The following is a 15,420-nucleotide window of genomic DNA, read 5'->3' as shown; positions in this document are numbered from 1 at the left end:
TAAAAGAATCTGTCGCGTATGTCCAAAAACTTTAATATTTGTATTTTAAAACGAAAATCATTCGTTTTTACGTCCCTTTTGTGAACCGAAAATCCAAATGACCAAAAGATTCACGGATCGTTTTACTAAATCCAAATTATGACATCATAATTTTAGAATTATGAAAATTCAGAATGTTGACATACTTTTCAGGGTCATAATTTATAACTTTGACTTAGTTTAAATTGAAAATGTGACATAATTTCATCATATAATGTCCATGTATTTAGTTCTTGTTCTGGCAGTAAATATTCCTCCACAGGTTCATCTTTAAAGTGTTTTTTCTTTCCGTAATGCCCTCATCATCATCATCATCATCATCACCATCGCTGCTTCCCGCAACAATGTTAGAAAAAGATTACAAAGTAATAATACATGATTATAAATGTAACTTTAATATTTAATACTTTAAAATATGTAACCACAAGCTTAAGAATGTAACCACAGTGTTTAATATGTTATGATGTAAGTACCACCAGCTGAATAAATCTGTTTGTTGTGAAGTTATGAATTTAAAATGTAACAAATACTTCACACATTAAATCACATTAGCAGGTTTAAGTACATTTTTGACAATTCTGTTAACAGTTATTTGACAGTTTTTAATGATTTATGATTAGGCATCGTGAGAGTCCTCGCCAAAAATATACTCTAGGTTAAAATAATTTTAAATAAGTATGCTGTTAAAACTAGAGCCTGACAGATATATTAGTTGACTGATAGATTTTTATCTTTATTGTCCAATATGCGCTGTTATTTAAACTTTTTTTACACAATATATAATACAGAAAATGTTGATTTTGAAATGGTGTTTGCTCTTCCTTTTTTTTTTTTTAAATAGCAATTGACTGAAACGGAACGGTAATGATGTTTATTAAGCCATTTATTTTATTATTTTATTATATATAAACAAATTCGGTTGAAGGTGTTCCTCAGGGCTCAGTGTTAGGTCCTCTCTCAGCTGATATCTAGACATTTAACATGGTTTTATTGATGATAACCACAATCATCATCAATAAAACCATCTTAAATGTCTAGATATCAGCTCTTAAATTAAACTCTTATCAAATATTTTTGTTATCATTTTATATTATAAATAAATGTACCTTTAGTTGTACCAGACATTAAAATGAGCACGAAATGAGAGAAAACAAGGGTCTAATATTTTTTTCCATGACTGTATATGCAGAAAATGTTGATTTTGAAAGGGTGTTTGCTCTTAATCTTAATTAGGTTTATTTAGCCATTTATTTTATTCCTGTTTATTCTTTATTTTCTCAGTTATCATTTCTAGAATTGGCTTTCAATGACATACATTGTTTGTATACTGTATAATAATGTTAAAAAATATTATATGTGTTATGTTTGAGAAAGTAGCTCTTTGGATACATTTGCAGAGAGGGGAAACATTTCTGCAATCTGCACAAAAAAGGTCTATTTTCATTCCAGCTCAAAGAATGACTATATCGGCCCCATAGAGGTTATAAGTGAATTTTCCCTCTAAAATCAGCATCAATCTCAAAAAATCACATATTGGTCAGGCTCTAGTTAAAACGTGCTTGTTAAAATCCCATGATTATTGATAAAAGGTTTCTCCTTTATAATGAAAAATGCTCCTCCTGATATAAAAAGGCACCTCTAATGAAAAAATAGCACTTTTTAAAGGACGACATTCATTGATGCATATGTGGTTTTCCCCAAAGTAGTTAGTGTGAACGTGGTTGTCCTAAATGTTGAAGAATACAGAAAGTAGTCCTCCGAGATGAAGTGGTGCCACATTGTTGGTGCATTCAGCAGAAACCTCTGAAGCTGCTTCGGTCCGTCAGATGTTTGTTGCTTTTCTGCATCAAAAAGTGCCCGAACATCAAGTCCTGCAGGAGTCAGCTGTCAATCAACCGAGACCCTTTCTGAGTCTGAACGGGTCCGAGACTTCTGATCTGGAACTGTTCAGGAGGTTCAGAGCTCAGTTATATCCACAGATTAACCACCAGTCTCTCTTAAGTCATTCCAGTTTTTTCCCTCACGAGGATTCAGGTCCATGTTTGACCCTGTGATGACATCACCAGGCTGGTCCCCCTCCCCCCTCCTCTACAACGAGGCCACAGGTTTGAGTCCGTCGCTGTGCTCCAGGTGGTGGTGGTGGTGCAGCTCAGCTTTACAGACGGTGGCGGCGCTGCAGCGGAGCGACGTGACCACCGGCGGCTCCTCGTCACCTGGAGGACACACAACCAGGAGGTGAGTCGTTTTAATATCTAGATTTATATTAATAAATGGTGTTTATTTAGACTTTTATTCGACAGTCACATGACCAAATAAGTGCAAAATAAGATGAATTAAAGCTTTATTAGTCGCATAGTGGGGAAATTGCACCGTTACAGCAGCAACACGATAGAAGAAAGAAATATAAAGTGTATAAATTGCTTCTATCTATAAAGCAAGAAGCATCGGTGTGTGTGTGTGTGTTTGAGTGTGTGTGACCGTTAGTCAGACTGACCTCAGATTTCGTATGTGTCTTGTTTAAGGCACGAAGGTGTGCATCCTCGATTTTTGAATTCATTTTTCTAAATATCATTATTTACGTTGGACGTGTTGCAGCATTGCTCTGTTTCTGATCGGATGCCTTTTAGTGGAGCTCCGCCCCTTTTAGGGGAGCTCCGCCCCATTGTGTGATAGGCCTCCACCTGGTCAGTAACACAGTAATTCACTCTGGATTTCCACCCTGACTCATCTCATCTGAAGTCTATTTAGCCTACCTAGCTTTAGGAGTTTTAAAGTGGCTACAAGGTTCCATTTAACAATAATATTCTAATAGTTTCTAGTGAATATCAATGTTCAGTGTGTATGTGCTGGATGCTGTGGTACCTTATGGAAAGTGTTTTATGGAGTTGCAGACAGTGTTGTAGCGTGATTAGCATGCTAACGCAGATTTAGCTTTATTCACTTCTCATGTTGCATTACTATGTAATTCAGGGATGACATTCATGTTGCTTAGCGTAATGCCCAGAATCATTAGATATGAGATACTTACATGCAATATAGTATATCAGCTAATTGGGTTCATGTTAATGTAATTTTAGTGCAGCTTACTGCGTAATGTGCTATCTCACCATTAGCATGCTAAGCTAAGAGATTCAAGCCCTTTCTTCTGCAACAGTTTGATCCATTGAAAACAGTAAAAACAAAACTGACACGACAAGTTTAAAAACAGACTATAACTCTTCCTGTGATTAAAGTTTTCTTGTATATTTAAGCCGACTTCTGATTCCTTCTGCAACCGTTCCTCCGAGGGCTCCGTCTGCCCGACAGCCAGTTACTCACCCAGCCCGGAGGAGGAGGACTCGCTGTCTGCCAGGGAGGAGGAGTCGGCCTGGTCGTGGGACAGTCCCTCCATCAGGGGGATGGAGAGCTCCGAGGACGGGACCGACGAGTCGTAGATCCCCGAATCACGAGGCGGCGGGAGCTCCGGAGGAGAGAGACGCTCCTCTTCTGGCTGCGTGATGTCGACACACGCCACCTCCTGCAGGATGGAGGGAGCAGAGGAGGAGGAGGAGGAGGAGGAGGAGGAGGACTCTTCAGGGGAGAGTCCAGATATTCCAGAAGTCGACCTGAAGGAGCAGAGAAGCAGCAGAAATCAGACTGACGGGTCTCGGTTGATCTGGATCAAATGTTTCACCAACAATTTAAGATAAGATATGACTTTATTTATCCCACAGTGGGGAAATTTAGTTGTCCCAGCATTTATTATTATTTCATTCTATTAATTTTATTTTATTCTATTTTATTTTATTAATTTTATTTTATTCTATTTTATTTATTTTATTTTATTCTATTAATTTTATTTTATTTTATTTTATAAATTTTATTAATTTCATGAAATTTAATTTATTCTATTTTATTAATTATTTTTAATTTAATTCATTTTATTTTATTCTATTTTATTAATTTTATTTATATAATTTATTTTGTTTTATTCTATTTTATTATTTTTTATTAATTTCATTTATTTTATTCTATTTTAATTTATTTTATCTCATTATTATTTTACTGTTCTATTGTTTACTACATCTCTTTGTTGTGCAGCACTTTGGAAACCTTGTGTTTGCTAAACTTGTGCTCTATAAATAGAGTGGATTGGTTGTAAACAGAAACTATGCAAATAAATAAACCAGTTAATAACCTGGTGGAACAGACAGTGCTGTATTATGTGATGCTGATTAAAGATGGCTAGTTGCTGCTGTTGTTGTCAATAGTAGTTTTTTTGTTGATTTATTTTCTCGTTTTGTAGCTTGTAGTTTAGTTTCTTTGCTCTCCTTTGTCTTGGAATTTTCCCAACAGGACTGTTCCCACCGTTTACCCACTTATTTCCAGCTCCGTCCCCCCAGGTGATTTCTGGCCCCTGAGGGTCCAACAGAACGCTACATTTCAAGTTTTTGTACCTGCCGCAACAACACAGCCGAACAAAAAAGATCATCTGATGGATTTGAAGCACTTTATCATGGCTCTACTTTCCCCTTTGTGTTGATTCCTGCTGGGAATGTTTGTTATGATGTCATGAGAAATAGTTTTTTAATCTTTTAAACCTTTGGATTGCTGCATTCTCTGCCGGCAAAACAAATTTACCCTCGGGTTCTTAAAAACACTGTAAGAAAGGTGTGTCGAAAAACAAGATAAAAACACTAAATCTAAGGGCTCACTCTGCGTGTCTCCATTATAAAAAGGCTCCAGAGGGATTTAGAGACTCTGGAGGTGACGTTTGGTTTTAGATCGTTGCGACGGATTAAACACGGAGACGCAGCTGTGGCCGCCATCGCTAACTGTGGACAACCTCCGCAGCTGATCATAAACAAAGCAGCATGGCTAATTATGCACAGCGTCTCCGCCGATCATAAACATCGTGATGGTGAATTAACCGGCATCACTAACTGTGCACAGAGTGTCTGGTGCTTGTTGTAAACAAACAGAGATCACTAAGTGAACACCTCCTGCAGCAGCAGCACATACACACTGTACTGCTACAGAGCTAACTGTTAGCCTGTTAGCACATACACACTGTACTGCTACAGAGCTAACTGTTAACCTGTTAGCACATACACACTGTACTGCTACAGAGCTAACTGTTAGCCTGTTAGCACATACACACTGTACTGCTACAGAGCTAACTGTTAGCCTGTTAGCACATACACACTGTACTGCTACAGAGCTAACTGTTAGCCTGTTAGCACATACACACTGTACTGCTACAGAGCTAACTGTTAGCCTGTTAGCACATACACACTTTACTGCTACAGAGCTAACTGTTAGCCTGTTAGCAATTTGCAGATTGGACGATAAGGGGTTAACATCCCCTCCGGCTCTGCAGCTGGGAGAGACTGCTGCAGGAGGACTGTGCCGCTTCGACTCGTTCTTACTCTTGACTAAGAACGAGAAGAGCCGTTAATACCTTCGTCGTAGCTTCCAGGGACCCAAATAAATAAACCTGCATGTGATTTCAGTGAAAATCTAAATCTGACTCAGGAGCTTAAAAAAATAAAGTTCAGCTCCAGAGCTCACAGGAAAACAAAGAATACTTCATCTGGCTTTACCTTGAAGTGGGTCCCAGCGTGGACAGGGAGCAGTGTGGCAAGCCTGGACTGGGACAGAGACCAGGACTGGGACAGAGACCAGGACTAGGGCAGAGACCAGGACTGGGGCAGAGACCAGGACTGGGGCAGAGACCAGGACTGGGGCAGGGACCAGGACTGGGACTAGGACTGTGGCTGGGGCCCTGGTTGAGGCTGCGGCTGGAGCCCGGGGCCAGCAGCAGCATGTTCCTCCTGGGCGCCGCCTCCCCACCCTCCAGGGACGGCGAGTTCATCACCACCTCGTTCAGCACCAGGCCAGAGTCAAAGGAGGAGGGGCCGGGGGTCTTGGGAGGCGGGCTGGGAGCCGAGGCGGCGGGGGGAGCAGGGTGTTTGGAGGAGGAGGGGGCCGAGGAGGACCCTGAAGGAGCCAGCTGCTTCTCGAACCAGTCGGGGTTCTGGCTGATGTGCTGGTGCATGTTGCAGATGGAGACGTAGAGCGAGCGCCCGGAGCGGCTCCTGAAGTAGTTCCTCCTGGAGACGTTGAGGGGCTGCGAGTCTCGGTCCGACAAACTGGTCTGACTGGAGTGGAGCCGGCTGAAGAGCTGAGGCAGCTGGTCCATCAGCTTAAACCTGAACACGGGACATAAAGTCAGTACGTTTACATGACACGTGAAAAAAAACTAATTATTGCCTTAATCTGACTGTAACTGGACAACTGGAGAACATGTAAACGTGTTAGTCCGACTGGTGTCGGAGTTCAACAACTCTGATTAAAACACCCAGATTATGTGACTGGAAAAGGATTTACACCAGCATGTATGACAAGACAACGTATGTGCAGATGCTCCACCCCCACACTGGAGTATGACCCCGGAACAAAAACATCCAAGCCAGTTGCATTAGCCAGTTGCACATTAGCTGGTTGCACATTAGCTGGTTGCATATTAGCTGGTTGCACATTAGCTGGTTGCACATTAGCCGGTCGTTCTGTTAGTGTTTTTCTGCTGCAGTAAATCTGCACCATGTGGAGAAAGTGTGTGAAGTGAATAACATTTGCTGTGAGGCTGATGCATTTAAAAAAACAAAAAAAAAAACAATTCCCTGCATCTTGTGCTCATGTATGCCACAAGAATGTTTCTGCATATTTTTATCCGTCTGAAAAGCCAAAACTGAGAATCTCCATCACTCACATCTCCTGTCTGCAGTGAACGAATCAAAATATCATGTATTTTTACTCTTATTAACTTTCTTTAACGGCTGACACTAACAGCGGTCATAAATGTTGTCATGGTTGATGTCGGTGTCCAGACTGTTCTCACCTGGGAGCCAGACTCAACATGGTGGGGATGTCGTTTTCTGTTGAATAATCAAAGTAAACCGTCATGTAGCGGTTCAGCTCCGTAGCTCCGCCCCCCTCGCTCTGCTTCGCCAGACGCAGTTTCTCGGCGATCATCGCCACGACGGCGATGAACACGTCGCCTCCGGATCCACCAACCGGAGAGCTGCTGCTGTTACCACGGCGACTGACCGGCGTCTTCCCTCGGCGGCTCTTCTTCTCCACGTAGTATCTGCAGGAGAGAAACAGAAACAAGGAAAGATGTCGTTAATTCACCCTGTTAATATCTTCGTTTAATCTGTCTGTGGATCAGTTAACATGTTCTAGGTTTGATAAAGTTAATATGAATATCTTAGGAAAACTTCCACTCTATCCACACAGTCTGCAGCATAATAAAACAGCTTTTAGTTTTATTAAAGCAGCTATAATTTACATTTTTATAATAATTTATGTTCATGTTGCAAGAAAACCTGTGAGTGAATATTGGTGGAGAGTGTGTGAGAGGAGATAAATATTAATATGAATATAAATGGTTTTGTCTCATGTTATATCTGATTTGAAAATAGTCAATAATATAATAATAATAATAATAATAATAATAGTCCTAATTGGCCTTTTTGTGGTGTTTTTTTTTTCTTTTCTTCTTTTTTGATGGTTTGTTTTTTTGGACAGAAACAGTAACAGTAACACTAATAATTCCTGTTATTATTAATATATTTATCATCCTATTTGGTCTTTATCTGTCATAATGAGGTATAATGAGGGGAACTAGACACTGGGTGTTGGAGCAGATGGGCAAAATACATTTTAAGTTGATCCCTGAAATATTTATTTTCTTTTAGAGAAACAGAAAGAGAGACAGAAGAAAAGGAAGACGAGAGAGAAACAGATACAGTCAGCTGGAAGAAAGGATGAAACAGGTGTGATAGGTTGTCATTCATAAAAAATATATATTCAAGCCTTAATTTATTTTAATGAAACAATATAGATATCAAAAACAGAATTACTTCTTAAGGAAATTTAAGTATTCATGCTTTTTTCTTTGGAGATTTTTTGTGATATTTATTTCTTTAAGTGTTTTAGCAGCATCTAGTGGACGCTGGAGGAACTGCAGCTGGAAAAACAATGAATGAATACACCACCAGGAGTTTGACAGAAACTCTCTTACAGCTGAGAGAAACAGAGGAGAGAGAAATAAATGTCTTTACTAGAATGAGATGTAATATGTTTCCCTCTCTGAACAGAATAAAACGCAGCATAAACTTGGTGGTCGTAGTATCAGAACACAGAAGCAGCAAGATATCTGAGAGAAAACCTGATTTTATCTTTATATATTTTAAGAAATGTATCCACTTTGTTTTATTGATTCATATCTCTTAATGTTTTTGCGTTGTCCAAAAAGAAAATTGACAAGAAGAAATTAACCCTAACCCTAACTTTGTAGATGTACACCCTTTTATAGAGCTATGAACTTTAAAATCGTAGGATTATAAACATATGAATAAAATAAAGTACCGGAGTCCTTTGGAGCAGACGGTGATGATGAAGTTGGCTTCGTCCAGCTGTCTGCTGAGCCACGACATCTGACCTTCTCTGCACATCTCCAGGTGTTCCCACAGGTCCAACACCACCTGAACACCAGGAAACAAGACTTAACCACCGGAGCAGAGCTTCACAAGACATCTTTATTTACATGTCCAGATAATAACAGGTATTAAATATAATTATAAAGGATGTTTGGTCAGCGTCTCACCTCACAGCTGCAGAAGTCCTGCAGGAAGTAGGCGAAGCTCTGGATGACGCTGGTGTGTTTGGGACAGTCTCTGTTGGAGTAGCAGATGAAGACTTTGGGGCGGGGCCACGGCCGCTCGGCGTTCAGCGCCGCGCTGTGATTGGACGACTCGCTGCTCTCCTCGTCCAGCTGGCTGTAGATGTTTTCTACCAGGAGACGAGACCAATGTGTTAGAATAAAGTCACGTCTGTCCATCATCAACCAGCAGAGACAGTTTATACACAGAGTAAAACACTCAGGGTCCCTCTGGTACGGTGGGCCTGGGGGCTCACAGAGCTGCAACTTAAGAAAACATGCAAATACACAAAACACAACAAACTGAGAAAACATCTTCATCAGTTAAGAAACTCAAGAGCAGCATTTAGAAAACGCTGCAAAGACCACAACACAACAGAAGTGTTTCCAGAGGACACTTAAAAGTGATGCACACGTCTGGACACGCTTGATATTATCAAGTTATTTCATGATAATTATATTTAAATGAATGATAACAGTTTTAGTTGGTCTGGGTCTCACTAGCCCGTGATCGATAGCAGCTAAAGCTGATAATATAATATTAACAGCCTGTTACCTCTTAAAAATTATATTTGCAACCTGTGTTCACATTTGCAATACTTAAAATTATTCATGATGTTTTTGAGTACAAAAAACATTTTCAAAATCCAATTTTATGTTTTTTTGTGTGTGTTCTTGGTTCAAAATGTTGATCCAGTAAGTCAAAGTGAAAAAATAATTATCAGCTCATATAGGTGAGGTGGTGCTGAAAACCAACGTGGCATGGAAAACATCTTTTTAGTGATATATATATATATATATATACAGACAGAATGAAAAGGATTTATACACTTTTTTCCTTTATAACCACCAGGTGTCCAGGAGAACTAAAACACCTCCAGCAGCTCGTTCTCTCACCTTGCTGCTTCTTGCGACACATGACGGTGAAGAGCGTGGCGAAGGCCGACATGATGACCAGAGGAACCGTGATGGCCATGGCCCGGATAGGCCCCGCCCACGGCGAGTGGACTGGACACGGGACAAACAACAGGAGACGTTAGTCAAAGAAACACTATACAACTACATGACAACTATGTTACAATAATGGGGTAATAGTGAATGTTGCGACACGTAGAGTTGTGTCATAACTCAGTGAAATGTTTTATTGATGTCTATCAGGGTCAGCTCTAGGTATAGGCAACATAGGTGGTCACCTAGAGCGCCATCTGCTGGAGGGGCGCCGCCAGTCACCCTCGAGGGAGGAAAAAAAATAAAAATAATAATATTTTTTGATGCCCATTGTCGCCCTCGCTTCATGTTCTGTCTTGAAAATAATACATATTAACAAAATAAAGGAACAAAGATGAACAATGACATTTTGTCACTTGTGGTGCTGAGTCATGTGACGTGTGGTCATTGCCTTGCCCCCCATTAGACGGTCAGATCGCTGTCACAGAGGTCACGTCAAGTAACAGACACGTTATGTTTTGATAAATCTCAGTATCCAAAGAGAAGAAAAGAGGAGGAGGAGAAGAAGTCCCAATCTTATTTTAAATGCTGTCTTGTGTGAAGACGTTTCATTTGTATTAGCTTGCTAGCTAGGTTGAAATAAAGCAACGCTAGCTTAACACAGTTAAGCAAATTTTTCGCGCGGTTTGCACTTTCATCGTCTCTCTTGTCTCTAACTTTGTTAGCGTCTCCAGCTGGGCTTCTTTGAGAATTGACTTGTAAGTTAATAATTCTATAGACAGACAGTTGTATTATATAGCTGGTTGGCACCATGGGCAAACACAAACAGGAGTTCCCCTCCATGAAACAGCAAGCGGAGCTGTTCAACACCAATGGATCTCACCGAGGGCACCAAACGGGCTAGAGCCGGCCCTGATGTCTATTATATAGTTCTATAAAGTTTGGTAGATTAGCCGCCCTTTGAGAAAACAAGTGGCTTATAATGAAAATAATCATCTTAACCATCAGTCGTAGTCCAACAGTTTTATAGGTTGCATACATTGATGTTCCTATAGTGTGTGTGTGTGTGTGTGTGTGTCTCACCCTGGCTGACGTGGTACTGAGTCTGCCTCCTCGTCGTGTTGCTGTCGTCTCTCAGCTGACACAGAAACAAGGAAAAAGTTATAAAAGAAAAAAAGGAGAAAACAGAAGAAGAGGAACATGATCAATAAAATGTGTGAACAGAGAGATATACATTTTAATTGAATTCTCTCAGCTCACACAGAAACGAGGAAAAAGTTGTAAAAAAAAGAAAAGGAGATATACATTTTTATTTAAACCTAAAATGTTTACCTTTAACCCATTTTAACCAGTTCAGAACTTCATAAATGTTCACCTTCTCTGTGTCATGTTATCATTAGGATTGTCTATATTTTCATGTCTGATGTTGATATTTATTGCCCGTCTGTCTGTCCAGAGACAATCTGTTCTGTTTCTTCACCTTTAAAACGTTTTTTGGGTATTTTTTTCCTCAACCAAAGTGAGGGTCAAAGGTCAGAGGTGGTCATAGAGCTGTAGTAGCAGGTTGTAAAGCTCCTTGAGGTGAAATGTGTGATTTATGATGAAACTGCCTTGATGTTTCTGCAGGTTTGTACCTCCACAGTGTAGGTCCCTGGGGTGACGTCCTGCAGGATGCATGTCGTTCTGAGCTGGTTCACGTCCTAAAAACAGACAAAAAATATAATGAAAAGTCAGTTTCTTGATAATAACCAGAATCATCATCAATAAAACCATGCTAAATGTCTAGATATCAGCTCTTAAATTAAACTCTTATCAGATATTTTTGTTGTTTTCATTATATTTGCCCAAACAAATGAACCTTTAGTTGAACCAGACATTAAAATGAACAAGAAATTTTTCCATGACTGTATTTTTTTGTCATTTTGTGTCTTTTTTTGTCAATTTGTCCATTTTGATAATTTTGTGTAATTTTTTTGTCATTTTTACATCTATTTTTTGGTCAATTTGTGTCTATTTCAATAATTTTGTGACTTTTTTGGTCATTTTTACATCTATTTTTATCATTTTGTGTCTTTTTTGGTAATTTTGTGTCTATTTCGATAATTTTGTGTCATTTTTTTGGTCATTTTTACATCTATTTTTGTAATTTTGTATCTTTTTGAGTCATTTTTACATCTACAGTCATGGAAACATTCTTGGTAATAACCAAAATCATTATGAATAAAACCATGTTAAATGTCTAGATATCAGCTCTTAAATTAAACTCTTATCAGCTGTTTTTGTTGTTATCATTATATTTGTCCGAACAAATGAACCTTTAGTTGAACCAGACATTAAAATGAACAAGAAACTGAAGAAAACAAGGAGGTCTAATAATTGTTTCCATGACTGTATCAGCCCAAACCACAGATAAATATAAAGCTGGAACCTGCCTGAACCTGAGGATCGACCCTCAGTCATGTTGTGTGAAAACTCCCAAGAACAAGACAGTGAATTGTGGCGTTAACAGTAAAGTGATCCGACAGCTTTAGAAGTCAGGAGGTGTGTCTGTGAGGAGAACCAGTAAAGTTTGGTTGGGGACTCACCGGTTTGCAGCGCTGCTGTCTGAAGGGTCCGTCCTGCCTCAGCTTGTAGTAAAGGAAGTAGAAGTGGAAGCCGAAGGAGGCCGGCGCCAGGTCAAAGGTCACGTGGAGGTTTGAGCCAAGCTGAGACACGTTCAGGGTCTTCGGCTTCCAGACTGAACACACAGAAACAGAAGTTAACCTTTGACCTCCTGGACATGAACTCTTCTACTGTTCTACTGAGCTTTACAGGGGAGGAAGAAAACCTGAATACACAATATTCTGATTTTATACTGAGACACTGAGTTTAGTGTTTTCATTATCTCTAAGCCAGAATCATCAACATTACAAGAAAAACAGGCTTGAAATATTTCACTCTATGTGTAATGAATCTATATAATGTTTGAGTTTCACTTTCTGAAATGACAAAAAAATATTGAACTTTTTCATGATGTTCTCATTTTTTGAGATCAATGAAATGAAAAATGACCAAAAGAGACACAAAATGACCAAAAATAGATGCAAAAATGACCCAAAAAGACACAAAAATGACCAAAAAGACACAAAATGACCAAAAATAGATGTAAAAATGACCCAAAAATACACAAAAATGACCAAAAAGACACAAAATGACCAAAAATAGATGCAAAAATGACCCAAAAAGACACAAAAATTACCACACAGGCACAAAAATGACAAAAAAAATACATAAAATGACCAAAAATAGATGCAAAAATGACCCAAAAAGACACAAACATTACGAAAAAATACATAAAATGACCAAAAAGACACAAAATGATCAAAAAGAAACTACCAAAAGAGACACAAAATACCAACTGTGGACTCTGGATTCAACTTCTTCACAATATTCTAATTTTCTGAGACACTGAGTTTTGTGTTTTCATTCTCTCTGAGCCAGAATCATCAAAATTACAAGAAAAACAGGCTTGAAATATTTCACTCTATGTGTAATTAATCTATATAATGTATGAGTTTCACTTTATGAAACTCATACATTATGTTGTTCTATCTAAATGTTCTTCTAATAAGATCTTTATTTATGCATTTCGACTTGTTTTAGTATATTTGATCATATTTCAATAAGAAGTCTCTCTTTAAACTAATGTTAACCTGTTGTTTTAATAAATGTAGTTGAATGTAAATCTCCACAGGTGAAACAACAGAGTGATTTCAGTTTCTCCTCCTGTAAACAATAATTCTGTCATTAATTATGTGTTGATTGTTGTTCAGTGACATTCAATCCTTCTCTAAACATCGTCTCTTTATTTCTGGAAGGTTTTTAACGTGAACCATCTGGAGCGGCTCGTTCCTGTTTGGACTGAAGCCTTTTCTAACTTACAAACTGTACGTATTCATTTCCATGCATCTCGTCGTCTCACAGAGACAATAAAAGATAAAACATGAAACATGTGTCTCTGCTTATGACGACGACACGGAGGAACTTACAGGGTTTACAGACCAGGTTGTCTGATCCCAGCAGGACTTCACACGCTGGAAAACACACAGAGAGACAGAGAGATGCTGTAAAACTACACAGATTCAGATTGTTTTCTACTTTTTTCTGCATAAACCTCTTAATCAGCTTCCGCCCTGCTCAAAACTACCAAAAATTCAAAGATTTTGAGGATTTTAACCCTTTAAATGCCAGTTTGATTGCACGATGTCACTGTTTTTCAAAGAAAAAACACAAAAAAACTAAGTGATTTTCCATATAATAAATATTTTTTGGCTGGGGCATTGGTTTTTATCACAGCCTATGATATTTCAAAGATTAGGAATAAAATAGATTGTGATGCATTTTTAGTTTTTGTGTCAGATTTAAAATTGACTCCCCTTTCAGACCCTTCGGGCTGAAAATGTCCACCTCCAAAAAAACGCAATAAAAACTTTACAGATTAATATTTTTTTCTACATTTTTCTGCATTAACCTCTTAATTAACTTCCGCCCTGCTCAAAACTACCAAAAATGCAAAGATTTTGAGGATTTTAACCCTTTAAATGCCAGTTTTATTGCATTATCTCACTGATGTTTTTTATGGGGAAAAAACACACAAAATTGTAGTTATTTTAAACAAAATAAATAATTTTTGGCTGGGGCATTAGTTTTTATCACACCTTTAGATGTGTCAAAGATTAGTGACAAAATTGATTTTTAAGCATTTTTCGTTTTTGTGTAGTGTCAAATTTTAAATTTACTACCCTTTCAGGCCATTAGGGCTGAAAATGTCCACTTCTAAAAAACACACTATAAAAACTTTACAGATTAATATTTTTTTCTACTTTTTTCTGCATAAACCTCTTAATCATCTTTCGCCCTGCTCAAAACTACCAAAAAATTAAAGATTTTAAACCTTTAAATAATATAACTAATATACTAACATAATATTATATAATAATAATAGATTGCACGATGTCACTGTTTTTTTTTTAAAACACAAAAAAAATGAGTTATTTTCCACATAAATAATTTTTGGCTGGGGCATTGGTTTTTATCACAGCCTTGAATATGTCAAAGATTAAGAACAAAATAGATTGTGATGCATTTTTAGTTTCAGGTGAGTCAGGTTTTAGAGGCTGTTTATTTTCTAGGCAGACTTATAGATGAATAAATAAATCAATCAATCAATAATCATTGGATGGAGTGTGGACTCACAGTTGGTCCTGAGGAAGGACGGAGGGAAGAAGCTCTCGTTCATCAGAGTGGGGAAAGGAACGACTCGAACCATGAAGTCAGTGTCAAAGGTCAGACCGCTGAACGGCTGGCTGCTCAGCTTCTACAATAAAACAATAATCTGTTAGAAAGAATACAAAGAGACTGATAAACAAGGTTTAACAGGCTCCATGCTGCATCACTGTGGTGGAAAACGATGAGGATGTTACAATTTAGACCAGCGGTCTCAAACTCTGATTACCTGGAGGCAGAATCATGACCAAAAAAAACTAAGTTACTTAAAAAAGACACAAAATGACCAAAAAAAGAGACAAAATGACCAAAAATGACACAAAATGACAGAAAAAACACTAAATTACTTACAAAAAGACACAAAAAGACAAAAAAGACACAAAATGACAAAAAAAAGACACAAAATGACAGAAAAAACACTAAATTACTTACAAGACACAAAAAGACAAAAAAGACACAAAATG

General features: G+C 38.3%; 1 protein-coding gene across 1 annotated transcript in view; it reads right to left on the bottom strand.

Moving 5' to 3' along the window:
* Positions 1-1,069: 1,069 nt before the first annotated feature.
* il17rd (interleukin 17 receptor D) overlaps positions 1,070-15,420 on the bottom strand; it is a 40,372-nt gene continuing 26,021 nt past the window's right edge. Inside the window, exons 5-16 of the mRNA XM_059329306.1 lie at positions 14,927-15,047; positions 13,720-13,764; positions 12,277-12,428; positions 11,326-11,391; positions 10,775-10,829; positions 9,641-9,751; positions 8,690-8,874; positions 8,452-8,567; positions 6,920-7,168; positions 5,622-6,230; positions 3,358-3,644; positions 1,070-2,252 (exon numbers count right to left, since the gene is read on the bottom strand). Of these exons, the coding sequence (XP_059185289.1) occupies positions 2,128-2,252; positions 3,358-3,644; positions 5,622-6,230; positions 6,920-7,168; positions 8,452-8,567; positions 8,690-8,874; positions 9,641-9,751; positions 10,775-10,829; positions 11,326-11,391; positions 12,277-12,428; positions 13,720-13,764; positions 14,927-15,047 (2,121 nt within the window). The 3' untranslated portion in view covers positions 1,070-2,127. The remainder of the gene's footprint in view (positions 2,253-3,357; positions 3,645-5,621; positions 6,231-6,919; positions 7,169-8,451; positions 8,568-8,689; positions 8,875-9,640; positions 9,752-10,774; positions 10,830-11,325; positions 11,392-12,276; positions 12,429-13,719; positions 13,765-14,926; positions 15,048-15,420) is intronic.

The sequence above is a fragment of the Centropristis striata genome, chromosome 3, assembly GCF_030273125.1.
Source record: "Centropristis striata isolate RG_2023a ecotype Rhode Island chromosome 3, C.striata_1.0, whole genome shotgun sequence".
Taxonomy (NCBI): Eukaryota; Metazoa; Chordata; class Actinopteri; order Perciformes; family Serranidae; genus Centropristis; species Centropristis striata.
The sequence above is the reverse complement of the archived record's forward strand: the minus strand, read 5'-3'. Positions and strand labels throughout refer to the sequence as shown.